The 19,750-nt window shown below is 45.7% G+C and overlaps 1 protein-coding gene across 1 annotated transcript in view; it reads right to left on the bottom strand.

Annotated features, from left to right (window-relative positions):
- CDNF (cerebral dopamine neurotrophic factor) overlaps window positions 1–19,750 on the bottom strand; it is a 51,876-nt gene that overhangs the window by 16,356 nt on the left and 15,770 nt on the right. The window contains exon 2 of the mRNA XM_083183105.1: window positions 442–569. Coding sequence (XP_083039231.1) covers window positions 442–569 — 128 coding nt within the window. The remainder of the gene's footprint in view (window positions 1–441; window positions 570–19,750) is intronic.

Below are 19,750 nucleotides of genomic sequence, written 5' to 3'. Positions count from 1 at the left end.
AATAATAATTTGATGGTCCATTTATTGAAGTGTGATATGTATATAATTTGAGTGTTTAGTGAAAATAAATTAAAAGCTCAAAGTAATTTATTGCTGTACTGTAATGTTTCTTTGCTGTCCCACTGAAAAATAATTTATTCAGTTTATATACAATTGTTTTAACGTTTTCAAACTTACATGCTATATGACTGAGAAACTACATCCTTGTGGCGTTATTGTGTCTTACAGTATGACTGATATATATACCTTCCTTCCTTAGCAAACATTTTGTTTCCATTATTATGCACAATGTTTAACATATATTTTCATAGCAAAATGAAAGTTTGCATATTCCACTACTGATCAATGTGCTTTGTATAGGAGTTTGTGAATTGGCCAAGTGTGCTTTGATCTCCAGCCTTTCACATATTTGTGTTTAAACACAAACTTGTTTATTCTTACCAGGCGGTTTTCCTTTCCTGTAGCCTCTCTGCATGTGTTGATTAATTCTCTCTCTATGGCAGCTGGAGTAAAGTCAATATTTCTTTCTACTATAGACTGGTAAAATCTGTGCAGATATTCTTTGCAGACTGAAAAATAGGGACAGAAGAAATCAATTTTGACGAAATTCATATTTTGAAGCACTATACTTGGTACTTGTGTACTTTCACGGCGCCAGCATGGCACCTTGCGTCTGTGTCCCCTTGTGGGGCTCGCTGCGCTCGCCCACGCTATGGGCTTGGTGGCTCGTTACGCTCGCCACGCTATCTATAATCGCCTCCATGCCAACGTGGATAGTGGGGGTATGATCTATACATGTTGGCATGGAGTTTACGGCCCCGCAGCTGGACACAGGTTTACAGCCCCATGCTGGCACCGTGAAACTACACAAGTACCCAATACTTATAGTTAGAATATTTCCATCATGGTTTTAAACTCCAGTTACTTGTTTAGTTTCACGGCGGCCGATATATCGGATGCGATATCGGCCGATCCTATGCGATTTTTTACCTGTTCATAACCCCACTATCCACTATGCATGGAGTCGATTCTATATAGTGTGGCGAGCGCAGCGAGCCCGAAGTGTGGCGAGCGGACGCGGATTACTGCGCTCGCCACACTATATAAAATCAAGTCCATGCGTAGTCGATAGTGGGGTTATGAACAGGTAAAAAATCGCATCGGATTGGCCGATAAATCGGCCGCCGTGAAACTAAACAACTCCAAATTGCATCACTGCATTATTTATTTAGACAAGTTGCTTTACATACACAATCATGGTGTCAGACCAAAATGATACCAAAAAATGAATGCCACTAGGTACACTGCATGATGTTCTCACTGATCTTGTTTATTATTCTAAGAATCACTGGCAGTGAGGATGCCAGCAGACAGAATACCGACGCTGGCATCCTTATGGAGTGAATCCTATACACACCTTTCCCCTGCACCCCCAAACCTCCCTATCTGCAGCCTAACTCTAACCACAATACCCTGCAGCTTAAACCCCCGTCCCGCAGCCTTAGCCTAACTTTCCCTTCTAAGTGCTTAATCCTATTCCCCGCAGCCTAACCCTAACCCCTCCCCCACCCAGGCTAATCTTAAATCCTCAATAGTGCCTAACCCTTACCCTCACCCTGCCCCGGACTAACACAAGTGCTCCGTGCATACTGGCAGTTAGGATTCCAGTGTTCGGATTACACCACCAATCTTCCTATATCAGGAAAACCCACAGTATATAACTAGAACATGCTGCTAGTGTGCTGGGGAGGAGATGGTCAGCGTTAGAGAAAATGTGGGTCCCATTTTGTGGGCGTGCTGAAGCCAGTGGCATGATTTGTCTGGATATCCTTAACAACCTGAGGGGTACTCAGATGTCTGACGATCCCGCTGTTTTCCTATGCTGGGCCCTAGGACACAGCAAATAATCACATAAGCCTGATTAAGACAAGACACCTCCTGCGGTTTTTGCATATTTTATCATATGCGCTAGATACAGAGATGCAGCCACTTTAGCTATAGCGACCACCTTTGAATCAGCCCCTAGGTTGGCAGAGTGACTCCCAAATCTATGTTTATTATATAGCTCAACTTGCTGATCTATAAGCTCACATGGAGATCAAACAAACATCTCATGCAACTACTTACAACATATGCTTTGTATAGAACAGTTAACAGGCATACACACGGAGCAAATTTGTGCTATTTTCTAAGCAATCTGACTAGATTGCTTAGCAAGTAAGCACAGATCTCTCCGTGTGTATGCTCCAAGAGATTAAATATCTATTTCTAACTAAGTCAGTGCATGCAGTCAAAATCTAGTCAAATTGCTTAGCACAGATCTCTACGTGTGTATGCCCCTTAAATAAGTGGTGATTGTCTAATGATGGTTACTAACTACATCCATCTGCCTTTGGCCTCTCTCTCCTTTCTCCATTTTCATTAATAATCTTCGTCATTTCTATATCAACCCCTACCAACTAAACAATTATCAATAAGTTTATATTAAAAAGTTTACGTTTCCAAACATTGGCATTAAGTTTTCTTTTTAAATAGAATAATAAAACTAAATGCCAAACCTATGAAGGCTGACACCGAGGATTTAGATTGGCTGGGGCAGAAGCAGGAAGGGTGCACAGTTAGGTCAGTGTCACATGCAGTTACAATTAGTAATGGAAAATCTGTTTCCTCCGCTACAGCTGGAAGCTCTTCAGAGTCCTCCATGCATGGAGTGTTCTCACAGTTGATGAAGCTCTTCCTGTTCACTACTGTATTCAATACATGAGCTTCACAATGTGGTTTTTCTGGCTGGGTAGGCATAACACACCCCTCTATCACTAGTTAAACAGAATTCTGCATAAGCGGACCTGTAAAAGTATTAGAAGTTTATTAAACATTAAAGGTAATTTTTTTAAATAAATAGGATCACACACATATATATATATAGATAAAAAAACACAACAACAGTGCGCAAAGTTATAAAATGAAAAATGCCAGTGTCCAATAAGGACAATAATACCCTTCCACACAATGTCCTTTTAATGTGTGAGTCTCTAATGTAAGCACTCAGGTAAAGTAGACCCGGCAGCTCCAAGCTCTCTGCCTCTCCAAGGCAATCCTGAATCCACAGGTGTTTTAATCTAAAAAGAAATGAAGAGAGCGAGCGCTCTATAGTGCATGAATCCTTTTTTTTAAAGGATTTATTAAGGGTAACAGCAGGGTGAAACACAATGAGGGTAATGTACCAAATATAGCGGCACACACACTGCAGGTAGATCACAAAGACACGCTGTCAACACAGCGATTGATGGAGCGGTTACACTCAGCCGGTGTTCTTAGGCGGTGATCTCAGCTGTTTGCAGCGGCAGCGGTGATGGGATCCACAGGAAAACTCTTGGTCAGAGACGACGCTAGGCCACGTCCCAACGCGTTTCGTCATCGACTTTCCCTGTGGATCCCATCACCACTGCCGCTGCAAACAGCTGAGATCACCGCCTAAGAACACCGGCTGAGTGTAACCGCTCCATCAACCGCTGTGTTGACAGCGTGTCTTTGTGATCTACCTGCAGTGTGTGTGCAGCTATATTTGGTACGTTACCCTCATTGTGTTTCACCCTGCTGTTACCCTTAATAAATCCTTTTAAAAAACGGATTCATGCACTATAGAGCGCTCGCTCTCTTAATTTATTATATAAAATATATATATATATATATATATATATATAAATGTATATATATATATATATACGGAAAAATAATCTACATCGGACCATTGAGTCTGTGGTCTGAAACTAGCTTAAGAAGAAGAAAAAAAGGTGGATCTGTCATTTTGTGAAAAGAGGTACGCTGTTGGTATAGGAGCCAACTTTTTTCTTCTTTTTCTATAACTTGAGCTTACCTTATGCATTCTTATAAAAGTCTATGTATACATATGGTCAATGTTACTTTTGGTTCCAGAAGTATAGTCTCCTCCACAGGGCAGTACCTACAAGGGCATGTGACCCGAGTGCCGGATCAGAGTTGGTGCCAATTTAAATACACATACACTTACATGTGACACATTCAGGTGTAGGGGGACCAAATTACTGCCTTGCCCCAGGTGGCAAAATCCTAGTTTCGGCCCTGTCCTCCAATACAAGTAATATACATTGTTTATGTCCATTCTAATGCAAAAACCCTTATACCATATAGTATTATGGTTTAAAAAAAAATGTGGAAACAGACACCTTTTACTGTATATTCATTATGCCAAACTGCTACAATTCTTTTCCAAGAAGCATAATAGATAGCTCTCTATGCACCTATTCAAATGCAGCAAATGTATTCAAATTCAGTGGAAACGGAGATGTGTGCTGTATAAAGGCTACAATAAACAGACTGTCATACAGTAGAATACACTTGTAACCAAAAGCAAAGGAACAGCGAATGCAACATACAGAGGTTATGACGCATGCAAATCCATTTTGTAAATGGATCTTGTGAGTTTTTCAATGTGGATTAATTCGAGACAAAACATGTAACATGGAACAACTAAGAGAGTCAAAATAGACAAATAGGTATTTGTAAGCTGATTAAGTGCTTCAAGTGAGTGAAGGCAGATTATCGACCCTATTCAGAGTTGAGTGTGCACAGAAATCAATCTATTTTCAAACATATGTTGCGCAAGGGAGAGTGAGGGTGCAAATGTGTGCTGAAAGTGATGAGGCTATTTTCATAAGTAGATGGATAGCAGTGCAAGAGCCTCCCCCCCCACAAATGGTTCTCTTGCCTGTGTTATCATGGTTGCCACACAAAAACAGACATATAGCAGTAAGTTTCACCTAAATTCAACCTTCTACAGTGTTCTTCTGATGCAATGTTCGGTTGTGCAATAAGGTAGAATTGTTTACACCAGCATATTTATATTACCGGAAAAGCGGAAGGCACATGTGGGGCCTAAAAGGGTGAATCGAGGTATGCCACTTATTTACAGAAAATATGTCCAGTAGTAGCATGGATAGGTGGTCTTTTCTAGGTAGGTTGCTTCATGACATGCATACATATTTTGCAGCTGAAAAAGCGGTCCTGATATATAGATATATGCAGAGTTTTTTATAGTTATGCCACTGGATAGAGTGGACTGGCTGCACCCATGGGAATGCCCAGCATTTCATGGGTGTTTCCCATGAAAACGCTGGGTGTTCCCATGGAAGTGACACGGCTGCCCAGGAAGGGGGGGGCAACTGTTAAGAAACAATAGTCACCAGATGTCAGCTGCCTGCCCTCTTCCCGTACAGGGAGCACGCAGTGAAGAGATTGTCTTAGTTTTGTGTGAACCTTCCAAAATCACGTCAAATGGTTGGCGACCATCGAATGATTTGTCCCACGCACCCCAGGCTGCAAATGGATGATTATGCAAAACATCCATCCGCAGCCATGCCGGGAACTCGGTGAGCCAGGGGGGGGGGGGGGGGGGGGGGCTGTGCACATGCAACGCAATTCGCAGCATTGCATGGGAATCAGAATAATGGTTTTATCTTTCATGAGTCATTCATGTGGTGGTCTTAGGACAAAAGATACTTATTACAGAGTTATGTTTTTATATACACTTTGCTTCACCTTGGTGTGATAACACCCCTAGCACACTAGTAGGTGCTCCCCTTTTCCTTTGTTTTCATAATTGATGTGTGTACTCAAACACAAGGGCACAAATCCTTATTATACCACATTCATGCACTTCAAACCCATAACCTGTTGAACTCCATGTAAACACTCTACTCATTGAGCTTTTTTAATCCTGCATAAACAATATGTGATTTTTAATGATATGAAGCTACTTGTGCTTTGTAAAAAAATTACTAAAAATAATCAGCATTGCATTTGAGCAGATATATGTAGTGTGCAGCCACACATTACATAGATCTGCTCAGCTGCGATGCTTTTAATTTAATTTACTCACAAAGTACAAAGGTGAGCTTCACATAGTTAGAATTACCTAGCTTTCTATGCAAAGGCTGATAGCTCAATAAGCAATAGAGTATCTGACTTGAAATGCTATGGGTTTGAATCCAGCATCTTGAATTATAATAAAGGACAGTGTAGTAAAAGTATAAAATGTTGTTATGGGGAGAAGCGGTATCAGTCCTGTTATCTGCGCTGACACCACTTCTCCCCAGGTATGAAGGAGAAGTGTGCTCAGTGACAGGGACATTCTGTTAGCCCAGTGACAGGGGCTATCTACTAAATAACAGCAGCTATCAATATCGACAGCTGCAGGTGTTGTTAACCGAACACTGCAGCAGGACAGCGCTGACTCTGGCTGTAGCGTCCACTGGATAAGGGCTGCATATTAGAGATGAGCGGGCCCGGATCCCCGAGATCCGAGAGATCCAAATCTCGGGATCCGGGTCAGGATCCGAGACGGCTCGAGAGTTCCCGCCTCAATTACGGACCGAAAACGAGGCAAAACGTCATCATCGCGCTGTCGGATTCTCACGTGAGCGGGATCTTATAAAAGACGCACGCGCGCCCCGCCATCTTCACTCCAATCTTGGAGATGGAAGAGGGTGGTTGGGAAGCTCCGTGTGCCCTGTGCTGTGCTCTGTGCCATGTGCTCCATGACCTGCCCTGTGCCCTCACTGCCCTGTGCTCCGTGCACTGCGTTGTAGACTTGTATTGAGTCAGTGACTGTTTATAGGCCTGAGCCCTGTAGTGTGATTTAACTAACTAGGTGCTGCAGTGCTCACACGCAGGGGCTGCAGTGTCCACTGTCCAGGGGCTGTCCTGTGGCCCGTGCCCTGTTGTGATTTATTTAGCCCTAAGCCCTGTGTTGTGTGATTTAACTAACTCAGTACTGCAGTGCTCACACGCAGGGGCTGCAGTGCTGCTAAATAGTAAACTGTGTACAGGGGCTGCAGCAGTGGCGTAACTATAGCACGGCAGTCCCCGCAGTCGCGGGGGGGCGCTGTGCATATGGGGGCGCCGGGGGGGCTGCGGTGCTATAGTAATCCCCCCGCCCCCCATACCCCACATGCTTACCTGTCCGCGTGTCCCGGCTCCCCTCCTGGCTTCAATCAATGCTATGGAGACGGACCACGATAAAATGGCCGCCCCATAAAGCAGACTGTTCTCTGAAACTGTCTGCGGTATGGGGGCGGCCATTTTATCGTGGTCAGTCTGCATAGAATTTATTGAAGATAGGAGGGGAGCAAGGACGCGCGAACAGGTAAGCATACGGCAATGGGGGGAGGGGGCACGGGGCAGGCACGGGGGGGCGGACGGACGGGGAGGGGGGGGGCGCCCCCCCATTAACGGCGGGGGGGCGCCCCAAACAAAGCTACGCCGCTGGGCTGCAGTAATACAAGGGGCTGTGTCCAGTGTGACGGCCTATATCCATTGTCCAGTGTCACGAGTCACGACATATATCCTGTGTCCAGTGTGACGACATATATCCAGTGTCCAGTGTGACAGATATATCCATTGTCCAGTGTGACGACATATATCCTGTGTCCAGTGTGACGACATATATCCAGTGTCCAGTGTGACATCTAACCATTGTGTGACAGCATATATCCATTGTCCAGTGTGACGACATATATCCTGTGTCCAGTGTGACTACATATATCCAGTGTCCAATGTGACATCTAACCATTGTGTGACGGCATATATCCTGTGTCCAGCATGACATATATCCATTGTCCAGTGTGACGACATATATCCTGTGTCCAGTGTGACTACATATATCCAGTGTCCAGTGTGACATCTAACCATTGTGTGACGGCATATATCCTGTGTCCAGCGTGACATATATCCATTGTCCAGTGTGACGACATATATCCTGTGTCCAGTGTGACGACATATATCCAGTGTCCAGTGTGACGACATATATCCAGTGTCCAGTGTGACATATAACCATTGTGTGATGGCATATATCCTGTGTCCAGCGTGACATATATCCATTGTCCAGTGTGAGGACATATATCCTGTGTCCAGTGTGACGACATATATCCAGTGTCCAGTGTGACGACATATATCCAGTGTCCAGTGTGACGACATATATCCAGTGTCCAGTGTGACGACATATATCCTGTGTCCAGTGTGACATGTAACCATTGTGTGACGGCATATATCCTGTGTCCAGCGAAAATATTTCCTCATGGACATCCATGGTCTTATCCATTCCTATCGTACTTCTTTTTTGGATGGGATGTCCAGGATGGATGGCTGGGTGGGAGAGCCCCAGCAAATCTTTTTCTTGCTCTTTTTTCGTCTTTTTTTGGCTCTTTGGAGCAATAAATATTTTTTTGGGGATATGATGGATGAATGGTGGGGAGAGGAAGTCCAAACAACTGGGGATGGTCATCCAATTAGACCGAGTGTGCGGCTTCGGGAGGGACACACGTAAAGTTGTGAAGTGGTGAGGGAGGTAAGGGAACACACGCCTAGCCAGTCTTATCAAACGAATTAACCTTAGCGGTAAATTGGGTGACAGATGTCGCAGACTGATAGACCTCACAACCTAGATAGGGGTCTATAAGGGTAGACTAGATAGGGATCTCCAAACCAGGGGTCTTAGGGCCTTATTCTAGTCCATTCTTTCTGACAAAATCCTTCTTAGATGGACAAAACCATGTGCACTGCGGGTGGGGCAGATGTAACTTGTGCAGAGAGAATTAGATTTGGGTGGGGTTTTTCTTCAAAGTGAGATCTATATTGAAGTGTAAAATCATGCAGTCAGTATTTTCCCTGCACAGAAACAAAATAACTCACCCAAATCTAATTCTCTCTGCACATGTTACATCTGCCCCCCTGCAGTGCACATGGTTTTGTCCATCTAAGAAGGATTTTGTCAGAAAGAATGAACTAGAATAAACCCCTTAGAGAGGTGGAGGAACTCGGTTATCTGCCACCAATTACCCCCCTTCCCTCCACCCATTAGGTGATGGATGAGGAGGCAACTGGTAATGTTTCCAGAGTTCATCAACCTGATCACGACAGATAAGGGTCTTATTAGATTTTAAACTGATCAGAACAGATAAACACTTGCCGCAGGTTAGAAGTCAGTCTCTGCACAGACCGGCGGCTGCACAGGAAACTCATACAGGGGAAATTGATCCAACTACAGTAAATGAAAACTATTTTATGAGCTGTGAAGTGATCGAAATTGACTAGAAATGAGTGGAAACTAATGTTATTGAGCTTAATAACACTTTAGGGGCAAAAACAGGCCCAAATTCTGTTATTTTAGCAATTGTTAGCATTTTTCCAAAAAAAATCCAGATCCAAAACCAAAACCCGCAAGGGTGGTTTTGCCAAAACCAATCCAGATCCAAAACACGAAGGGAGATCCAGATCCAAAACCAAAACCCGAAAAAAGTGCCCGCCGCTCATCTCTACTGCATATGAGATCTTGTGAGACTCACATGCTCTTGCATGTGCCTAGAGGAGCCAGTGAGGCCTCAATGAGGAAATCCATAAGTGAGAGTAATTAAAACAGATAGCTGACAAGCGATGTCAACATTGCCCTCCTACTCTGCAGCGCTGTGTGCAGTGGCATACTCCGCTCTATCCTAGTTACACTAATACCCCTTTTACACCAGAAAATGCAGGGACTTACCCGGGAATATGGTCCTCGTATCATGCAAGGACATTCCTAGGTTGGACCCTTTCACACCATCCTAGTCCCTGCATTTTCTGGTGTGAGGGGGGAGATATAGGGCGGGAAGTGGGAGTCGGGGGCGTGTCCCCATAGCGACGGGCAGCACACACAAGGGCACCCAGCAGCTCCGTGTACCAGCAGTTGGGGGGAGGGCGGCACCCGGCAGCTCCGTGTTCCCAGAGCGACGGGGGAACCCAGCAGATCTGTGTAACAGCAGCAGCAGGCGGGGGGGGGGGGGGGGGGGGGGGGGTGGTCACCCAGCAGCTCTGTGTCCCCAAAGCGATGGAGAGCGACGGGCGGCGGCATGGCAGCAGCAGCAGGTTCCCGTACAGGAACCCGGGTTGAAATCCCGGGAACAATTTCGGACTGGGAAGCTTTTACACCAGCGCTGGTCGCGGTTTGTTCCCGGGCCCAACCCAGGAATTTAGGCTGGTGTGAAAGGGGTATAAGGGAGTATTGTTAGGATTAGGCACTTAGTATGGAGGGTTATGGTTTGGCTGCAGGTAGGGAGGGTTAGCGTACTTATCGAAAAGCTCTTCTGACCGCCGGCATCATCCCCATCCCATCCCCTGCAGCCATAACCTGCTTTACTTTTCCCATAGAAATAAATTGTTTGCTGTAAAACAGAATTCACACATACTGTAAGTCACTTAAAGTACACTACTATCTACTTAGAGATAAATACACCTTTTCAGTGGAAAAAGAAATGGTATCGAAGTCAAGATAATAATAAACCAGTAAGCATCTAATAATATCTGCACATTTCACCTTCACTACAAACAAGCTATTTTAAGACAAGGAACTTATTAACTGAACTGTCAGACAAAGACATTCCTTAAGATTACGTACAACATGGAAAACCGCTGTTGTAAAATCTTGTTAATAAACAATAGTCACAGTCCATGTTAGCCTGGCTTCAAGCTGTATTTTAATGCAGGTTTGCCACCTGTGGAACATGTCAGTCTTTTACCAAAACTCTGTAATGGAAACTAATGCAAATTGTAAATACAAAGTGACTGCTGTCAAGTGGAGAAGGAAATAATATTCTCCTGAAAGCAGGATTCATTATATTAGAACATAAATTATTTTGGACAGAAACATTTCTTTGTATTGTTATATTATTTTTATTATTATTTAAAAGAAGCCACAGGGGTTCCATAGCACAGTACATTGGTCTCCATTTTTTTATTTACTAAACTTGTTTATAATTATATTTATTATACTTTTTATTTAAGAAAAAATTATAGCTGTAAGATGGTTTTCTGAAACGTTAAGTCCTACCCAGTGCGTAACTACCGTGGGTGCAGGGGGTGCAGCTGCTATGGGGCCCGAGCTGTTTCCAGGGCCCGCAGCTCCCCCTGCACACACTGTAGTCTGCCCTCAAAGCTTAACACTTGGGGCGGTATTCAATGTGAATACCTGCGAGGTGCAGCGAATCCTTTTTAGGATTCGCTGCACATTCGCCACGTTCCGGAGCCAGCGGGCTCCGGTATTCAACGTGTCAGGGGCTCGCTGCCCCTGACTGGCGAATATGAGCTCCTGCGGCGATTGCCGCAGGGAGCCTGAGGACGGTGCCAGGCAGAGAGATGGAAGTCTCTCTTGCCTGGCCCAGAACGTTTGTGGGGGCAGGTGGGCTCCCCGGGTGCCAGGCAGCACAGGCTGCCCCCCGGGGGTGCCAGCAGGGGAGTGTATATTCACTATACCCGATCGTAACATCGGGTGCAGTGAATATATGAATATGTAATGAGCGGCTCGGCTCCGGCGCCCCCTGCTGGCTGCTGTGTAAAAAAAAAATAAAAAAAAAAATATATTTTTTAAAATTAAATATATATTCATGTGCTTACAGCACATGAATAAAAGTAGCATGCCCCTCCTCAGAATAAAATTCCTGATTTTTTTACACCAAATGTAAAAAACAAAACACTTTATTTTAAAAGTTCACATTCCACTTCTCCATAAAAAGATAGCGATTCCTACTCGGTGAATCATGGCGAAAAAACCCTTCAAATGTATTCGCCATGTGGTCATTGAATAGGGTGATTCACCGTTTTTGTCAAAAATTCGCCAAACAGCACAAATTCGCCATAAAAACATGGCGAATCAGGCTCATTGAATACCGCCCAGTGTCTTACCTGCCGGAGCAGAGCCAGCACCTCCCGGCTACTGTTAAAAGCAGCAGCAGCCGCGGAGGATGTAGCAGCGGCGCCCTACCCCGACCCCCACAAAGTTTTCACTAGCCTGTCACTGTTAGGTGGCAGGCCTCGCTTCGGGCTTCTGTCCGAGACGCAATTCGCGGACATTTAGGGGGCGGGGCTTAATGCCGGGGAGGCCCCGCCCCATCAGAGACCTCTCTGGCTGACTTGCTCAGGGCTGCTGTTATAAGGTAACTTTCTCTCAACTCCCTTCCTAGTTCTTCCTTCTCTCTAGTTTACACCTTCACTCAATTAATCTCTCTCAATCCAAGTGAAGCAAGCAGTGTGTTCATGTCACTGACACTAATAGGATTTTTAAATGTTTATAATCTGGACATACTTTAGCACCTTGATTTTATCTGAGTTAGGATAGAGGGGCTTCCTGTGTGTGTGTGTGTGTACTTTCCCCACAAGTAATAGCTGACTGCCCCTACTACTGTAAGCGTGCTGGTGGTCTGCCAAATGACTATAGGTGTACAACTGCTACCTCATTTGTGTGTGTGTGTGTGTGTGTGACACCCAGAAACCACCTCCCAGCTGTGTAACCCCTTCCCTTCTGTGTGACACCCTGTGCTTCCCCGCTGTCCCCACCTTGTGTGACACTGTACACCCCCTATCCATGTGTGTGTTACTCCCTATAACCTCCTCCTCACTGTATGTGACACTGTACACCCCCTTCCCCGTGTGTGTGTGACACCCTATAACCCCCTCCTCACTGTATGTGACACTGTACACCCCCTACCCGTGTGTGTGTGTGACACCATGTACCCTCCTATCCCTATGTTTTGTGATGCCTTATACCCCCAATCAACCTGTGCATGTGTCACCCTATACCCGCACTATACCTGTGTACCTCCGCTCCCTGTAGAAGGGGGGCCCCTTCAAAATTTTGCTATGGGGCCCACCAAGTCTAGTTACGCCCCTGGTCCTACCATTATAATTTGTTAGAACACATTTTGCATTGGTTTCACAGCAAAAAGCATATCTTATACCCCTTTTACACCGCCTCAAAACCCCAGGTCTTCGGCGTGTCCCTTTACACGGGACTTCTACCCAGATCCTGACCTGGAACACGGCTAGGACCTGGGTAGAGGGCGGTGTAAATGGGTACGCCGGGTCATCCGACCCGGCTCCCATTAATATCAATGGGGGACGTGCATCCTGCAGCATCCATATGCATATATATATATATATATATATATATATATATATGCATAACAGCAGTGTAGATCCCTGGGCATAGCAATGTATTGGGGCACCTACCGATCCTCCAGCGGTAGGGATGGGGGGTATTATATTAACCGCTTAGCATGTAGGGCCTGGATCAGTAATTTCCACTAATTACCCCTTTACTGCACAGTTGGTGGGAGATGGGGTGGGAGAAGGGGGCATTGGGCTGAATGAAGGGGTCCTGATACATAACTTCCAGGGTGGTAGAGGATGTTTAATATGCAGAGGAGGAGTGTATAGTGGAGTGGGCTTATTATTCATAATTTTCTAGTGGGAGGACAGCTTGTTTGACTGCAGATATCTCCAGTTCCCGGAACTAGATTTCTTAGCTTGAATGGAATTAAAAACTAGAGAATCCCACCTACTAAATGCTACTGGGGACTAGGGGATCAGAATTCAGGAGGCAGAGCAATCCGCCAACGAGTATATAAAACTACATACCAGGTGTGTGGAGCTGGAGCAGTAACCAGCTGCTGGAAGACTGATATCTCTGGTTCTGGGAACAGTAGAGACAAGCTGCTAGTGTCCATCAAAGGGGGAGAGTCCCAGCTTTTGGAATATACCATCAGAAAACTGTAAGTAAGACAGAACTGAAATATCTGACTGGAAAGAGCAATTAACAGGCTTGGATGGGGACCACTGATTTGAAGTCAGATATCTCCGGTTCGCTATGGCCGATTATTAAAATGCTTGTACCCATGGAAAGAGAGAACCCTCAGCTTTCAGTTTAAGGCCCTTAGATTCCTGGGGGGGTCTGGGTACTCAGACACCCCCCCTGCTTGCGCCACTGCGCCTCCAGGCTGCACATAAGATTTGTCAGACCTCCCGAATCGGACAAGTTGCGGACAGGACCGCGCATCGGGTCGGAAGGGATGTCTGCACATGTGATTTGGGCCGATTTCACGGCCCGATCCATCCGAGTCGGGTGAAATCGGGCCCAAATCACATAGTGTATATGGGCCTTAAGATTTGTTGGTCAGCCGCACATCTGATATGAGGGAGTTCACATTTGGTCTTTTTTTTGTCAGATTGGTGTCAGGTGCATCTGAATCTGACGAAATCAGGCCAAATCTGCCTAGTGGATGGGGGCCTTTACTTATCTCTGATCCTAGCTTTGCATGTTTACAACTGAGCTTTTTATCTGGGCTCTGGGTTTGTCCTTTAAAGGTGCCCATACACTATGTAACTTCTCCCCTCGGAGAAGTTGCATACAATGCCCCTCCCGGCGTATCGCATGCAGCCTTTCTGCATGCAATGTCTTTCATGCGATCCCTGATCTCTGCTGCCGGGAGGGGCTCTGACATGTAAATCATATGTGCAGCACATATGATCTCCGGGTCCAATCTGATGTGCATGGGACCACGCATCGAATCCGATAAGGGGGCAATTAGAGCAAAAACGTACCTTTGAGAAATGTCGAAGCTGCTGATCTGAACCCTGGGCATACATCGGGATGCAGTTATAATCCCGGCGGTCGGAATCCCAGCGTTCAAAATCCCGACCACCGAAATCCGAACACTTTCTCCCTCTATGGGTATCCACGACACCCATAGAGGGAGAATAAATTAGTGTGCTGAGCGTACATCGGATTCAGTATGAAATCCCGGCGGTCGGGATCCCGGCATTCAAAATCCCGACAAGGGGGGGACGTGGATCATCCCCCCTTGCGGGCCCAGTGCCTCGCTATGCTCGGCACGCTAATCTATTCTCCCTCCAGGGGTGTCGTGGACACCCACGGAGGGAGAAAGTGTCGGGATTTCGGCGGTCGGGATTTCGGCGTCGGGATTCTGAATGCCGGGATCCCGACCGCCGGGATTTTAACTGCATCCCAGTACATCTACCACTTCCTTTCCTGGCTTTTTCTTTAGTATTTGTTAGAGAAGCCCAATAAACCATTATAGGGCTTATCATTGCCCTGCATGTAGTTTATGTGTATGCTACAGCTTATTTCCGGGTCTGTGTTGTAACTGCCCTGCCCTGCCCCAGGTTCTTCTCTGAGTGGGGACTGCAGTCTTTTAACCCTAATGCATGCAGAGTGCACACCTGGAGTTGGAATGCAGTCAACAAATGAGGCAGCACAGATGGTGTAATGGTTAGCATTACTGCCTCACAGCGCTGAGGTCATGGGTTTCATTCCCACCATGGCCCTGTGTGGGAGTTAGTATATTCTCCCTGTGCTTGTGTGGGTTTCCACCAAGTATTCCAGTTTTCTCCCACAATCCAAAAATATACTGGTAAGTCACAAATTGTAACCAGATGAGGCTATTGGCATCTTTGATTGTTCTTCACCTGCCTGAAGCGGGCACTCGAGTGAGCCTCCTCTGTTGGCCAACGCAGTTCTTTTTGCCTCTGTACTTTTTCTCAGACTCTTTGCATAATTTGGATGTGATTGTATGGCCGTCATTGAAAAGGTCAATAGTCATTAGGTTGACAGGCCAAAGGTCAACACAACAAAAAAGGTCAACATGCATTAGGTCGACATAGAAAAAAGGTTGACACATGCAAAAGGTCAACATGGAAAAGGGCAACATGAGTTTTTCATGATTTAAAAAAAAACAGCTTGCTCGAAGCACGGCAAGCGAAGCAAGCTATGTGAGGAGACGTGTTACACTTGTATGGTGTCTATTTCAACATTTGTTGGCAAGGACAAAAGAAAAGCAAATATGACCTTTTTCATGTCGACCTTTGGCCTGTTGACCAATAGTGGTCAATCTAATGACTGTCCACCTTTTTACTGTCGACCCACACTCACCAAAGTCCTCTCATGTTAATAAAGATGTTGCATTTCAACTACTGCCTTCTTTATTAGACTACACCACTGTGACTATAACAATTATTTATTTATTTACAGTTTCTAATATAGCGCAGCAGATTCCGTTGCACTTTACAAATGTTTGGGGATGCCTGCTCTGTCACTAGTTGCATCTTGCCAATTGCTAATACTTTTACAGAGATCACTGCTTTCTTTCATTATGATTTCACTAAATTGCCAAATGGTAACTTGAATTTAATATAAATAGCATCTTTAGTAACTTAAAGCTGTTTTTTGCATATTCATTCCCATTCTATCATTGACACCTAGTGGCCATTGTTGACATAGGCTTGAACCTTGTAGAAGAATTTCTATTTTCCTAAAATTATAATATTCCTTGGAGTTCAATCATTACAAGTTTACACTTTACATTGTTGTCACTGCTGGTTCCAAAGGGTCTTCTGATTTCAATGCAGGAAGGTCTGTGTCTCACCTCCCTTCTTTTTTTCTCTATCGGTCTGTCTAAACTGAAACTCTATAAACCAAGGTTGCAAATCCTGGAAAAAAACATGCTAGCAAGCAGGGTAGCATCGTAGACCAATTCAGATATAAGCTAGAGTAGATACGAGTTCCTTATAGGCCTAAGGACCTGTAAATTGCATTGTCACAGCAATACATCATGGGGGAAGGAGCAAATGCCTCTCTGTCCAACATTGTGGCACTCACATGATCTACATAATTAGATAGCTATCTAAGCCAGTGTACAGGAACTGGAAGTACATTGGCAAGGCTCCAGCTATGCTGTGTGACAATATAGTGTTCCCGCTAGGCTGTTTTAGTGGGGCGCCTGATTTTTAAAGGGCAAAATGCGCCCTGCCCCTCTGGCAGTGCCCCGCTAAAACAGCCTGCCTTCTACTCTTATTGTGATAACGGGGAAGCCCGGAGCCGCAGTATATAGCGGTGCCCGGTGCTTCCCCGGCAGTGGAGAGCCTTCGGGGTGGCCGGGCCTGCCCCTTTTCATCGCGGCCCGGGCACGCCCCTTTTGCGACGTCGGCGGGCCCAGTCCGCCCTCTTGACACTGCCCCGTGCAGCGATGCCCTGCCCGCCCCTGTTCCTAGAAGGAACACTACAATGGCTAATAAGTCAGCATCAGACGCACGAGATTCACTTGTCTGCAAAATCAGCTTGTACCTGTCGGCCCCATGCTGAGCATTACCAGAAGGGAGCCATTTAAATAATTAGCTCCACCTGTGGATCTTTTAAAATGTGACTGAAGAATGAGTGCACCTGCCGGGTGACCTGGAAAACGTGCACTGTTGAGGGTACTTGAGGACCAGGGTTGGGAACCACTGCTGTAATCTCTCCCTCTTCCTGGTGACACCACCACCAGACATGACACCCCATGTATAGGAAGCACACTACAAGCTCCAGTGTGGCAGAAATTGCTGCATAGAGAAAGTTTTTTTTTCCAATTCCGGTGCGGCAGGCAACCTGGGATGGGCAGCAAGGAGGCGCGTGCGCAGTGGACAGCCTCTCCTGGCCGAAAATTCTGGGAAATGAGCAGAACCACTAAAAAACCTACTCCTGCCACAGGTAAAAACCCTGGCTCACTTTACCCAGGATTTTACCTAATCATCATTTCTACTGCAAAAAATCCCAGTTAGACGCGAGTTCATGTGCAAAAACTTTTTTAGTCGGTAGAAAAGGGGTATAACATGCAAAATGCCTCCACTTTGGTGTTATTTGCATACTCATTAGCACAAAGTGATCTCCGCAATTAGGGTAAGATTCAGAGATGTATGCAAATCCGATGAGAGGAAACTATGACGCAGACATATGTACTAAGCCTTTGAGAGAAATATCAGCTCCTGACATTTTTTTTTCAAACATACTGCAACACAAGCCAATATTCTGGTGTCTCCACCCAAGGTTTAAAGGGGCATACACACGGGGCAATTTTTACCCAATTTTCCAAATGGAGCACTGATTGCTCCTTGCATATAGCCCCGGGCATCAGAAAGTCAGTGCTTTATCCTGCCAGATCACGGGGCTTTGCTAATAAACAATAGGCAAAGCCCCGCTCTGTACACATCATGGGCCGATTCTGTATCACACATAGTGATTGAAATTTGGCCCCTGACCCCCTTGGTCACTCACTCGCCTGTCTGTCTGCAGCGGGGAGTACCAGGGGCTGCGCAGGGCCATGGGAACACCCAGCATTTTATGGGTGTTCTCATGGGTTAGCAGGTGGCACGATGCCCGCTGGGGGGAGACGGCTGAGGTCAGCCGCCCACCCCGTCTTCGTCCCAGGTGCCCGCAAATAAAAGTCAGTTCAGACAGGCAGGAGAAATCATTTCATGGTCGGCAACCAATGAATGATTGTGCTTCGGTAACATGCAAGGGGATGTATCTTCTGTACGGTTGCAAGGGGAAACGGGGGTGGGGGCATTCATGCGGGTGGTGTAACATGGCTCAATAAGCAGCGAACTTTTGCTGCTTAGCAAGTCAATCCAAATCACCCCATTAGCCCTTCACTCACCACAGGTTCCCCCATCACCCGTGTGTACAGGGCTAGAGGTGCATACACACTGGGCATTTTTGCCCAGCATGTATACACAGCAATGTTAAAAATTGCTGGGCTGAAAATCGCTCAGCGATATCCATCCGTCCATGCGATTTTTTTTGTGGGGGTGGACTCCTTTCCATAGCAGGAAGCTATGGAAAGCCATACACCCCGCAGCTCATCTTGGGGCATGACGGTTGATGTAATGGTTAGCATTACTGCCTCACAGCGTTGAGGTCATGGGTTCGATTCCCACCATGGACCGTGCTTCCATGGTTTTACTCCGGTTTTCCTCTCACAATCCAAAAATATACTGGTAGTCTAATTGGCGTTCAACAAAATTAACCCTAGAATGTCTGTGTGTACATGTGGTAGGGAATATAGATTGTACGCTCCACTGGGGCAGGGACTACTGTAAATTTTCAAATATTCTCTGTACAGCACTGTGGAATATGTGTGCGCTATATAAGAAACTGTTAAAGCGCTGAGGTCATGGGTTCGATATCCAACATGGCCCTAACTGTGCAGAGTTTCTATATTATCCCCATGTTTGCGTAGGTTTACTCCGGTTTCCTCACACAATCCAAAAATATACTGGTAGGTCAATTTGCTTCCAACAAAATTAACCCTAGAATGTCTGTGTGTGCGTGTACATGTGGTAGGGAACATAGATTATAAACTCCACTGGGGCAGGGACTGATGTGAATGTTCAACTATAATTTCTGTAAAGCGCTGTGGAATATGTATATGCTATACAAGAAACTTTTAATAACTAAAAAATAATCTGCTGGTAATACCAGCAGATGAGTGGCAGCGGCCGGCGATCAGCACTCACCACCAGCCATGTACACCATGCGGCTTTTGAACAGAAATGGTAAAAGTGAGCTTCTTTCAGTTCAAAACCACCCAGTGTTTATGGGTGTATAGATCCCGCAATTCTATATCAGTGACCGCTAAGGAAATTCCCGAACTGATGTGCTCTAAAGGGGTGTACACACGGGGAGATTTTGACTAATGGACAATTTTGACTAAGCAATTTTGGGAGAGATTTTGGCTAGATGCCCTGGAGATTTTGACTAAGCGATTTTGACTAAGCAATGATAGTCTATAACAGGAGTGGGCAAAACATCGATCGCGATCTACCGGTAGCTCGCAGAGCTCCTGCAGGTAGATCGCAATCATAACCTGAAGTAAATCAGCTTCTGAACCCTGAGCGTCTCAAGCAAAGAGAGGCTAAGCGTTCCCAGTAATACAATGCGCGGCTGACGTGATTACGTCATCCGTGCATCCACACGCCAGCGTTCTGCATATGAGCAAAGAGCTTGCTGGATCTGCCAGCAGCACCCCTCTACCTGCAACTACCACTTCAGCATCACATGCCCCTATCCCTCAGCGAT

This window comes from Crinia signifera, chromosome 4 (genome assembly GCF_055691185.1).
Source record: "Crinia signifera chromosome 4, ASM5569118v1, whole genome shotgun sequence".
Classification (NCBI taxonomy): Eukaryota; Metazoa; Chordata; class Amphibia; order Anura; family Myobatrachidae; genus Crinia; species Crinia signifera.
Note: the sequence above shows the minus strand (reverse complement) of the source record. Positions and strands in the feature narration are given on the sequence as shown.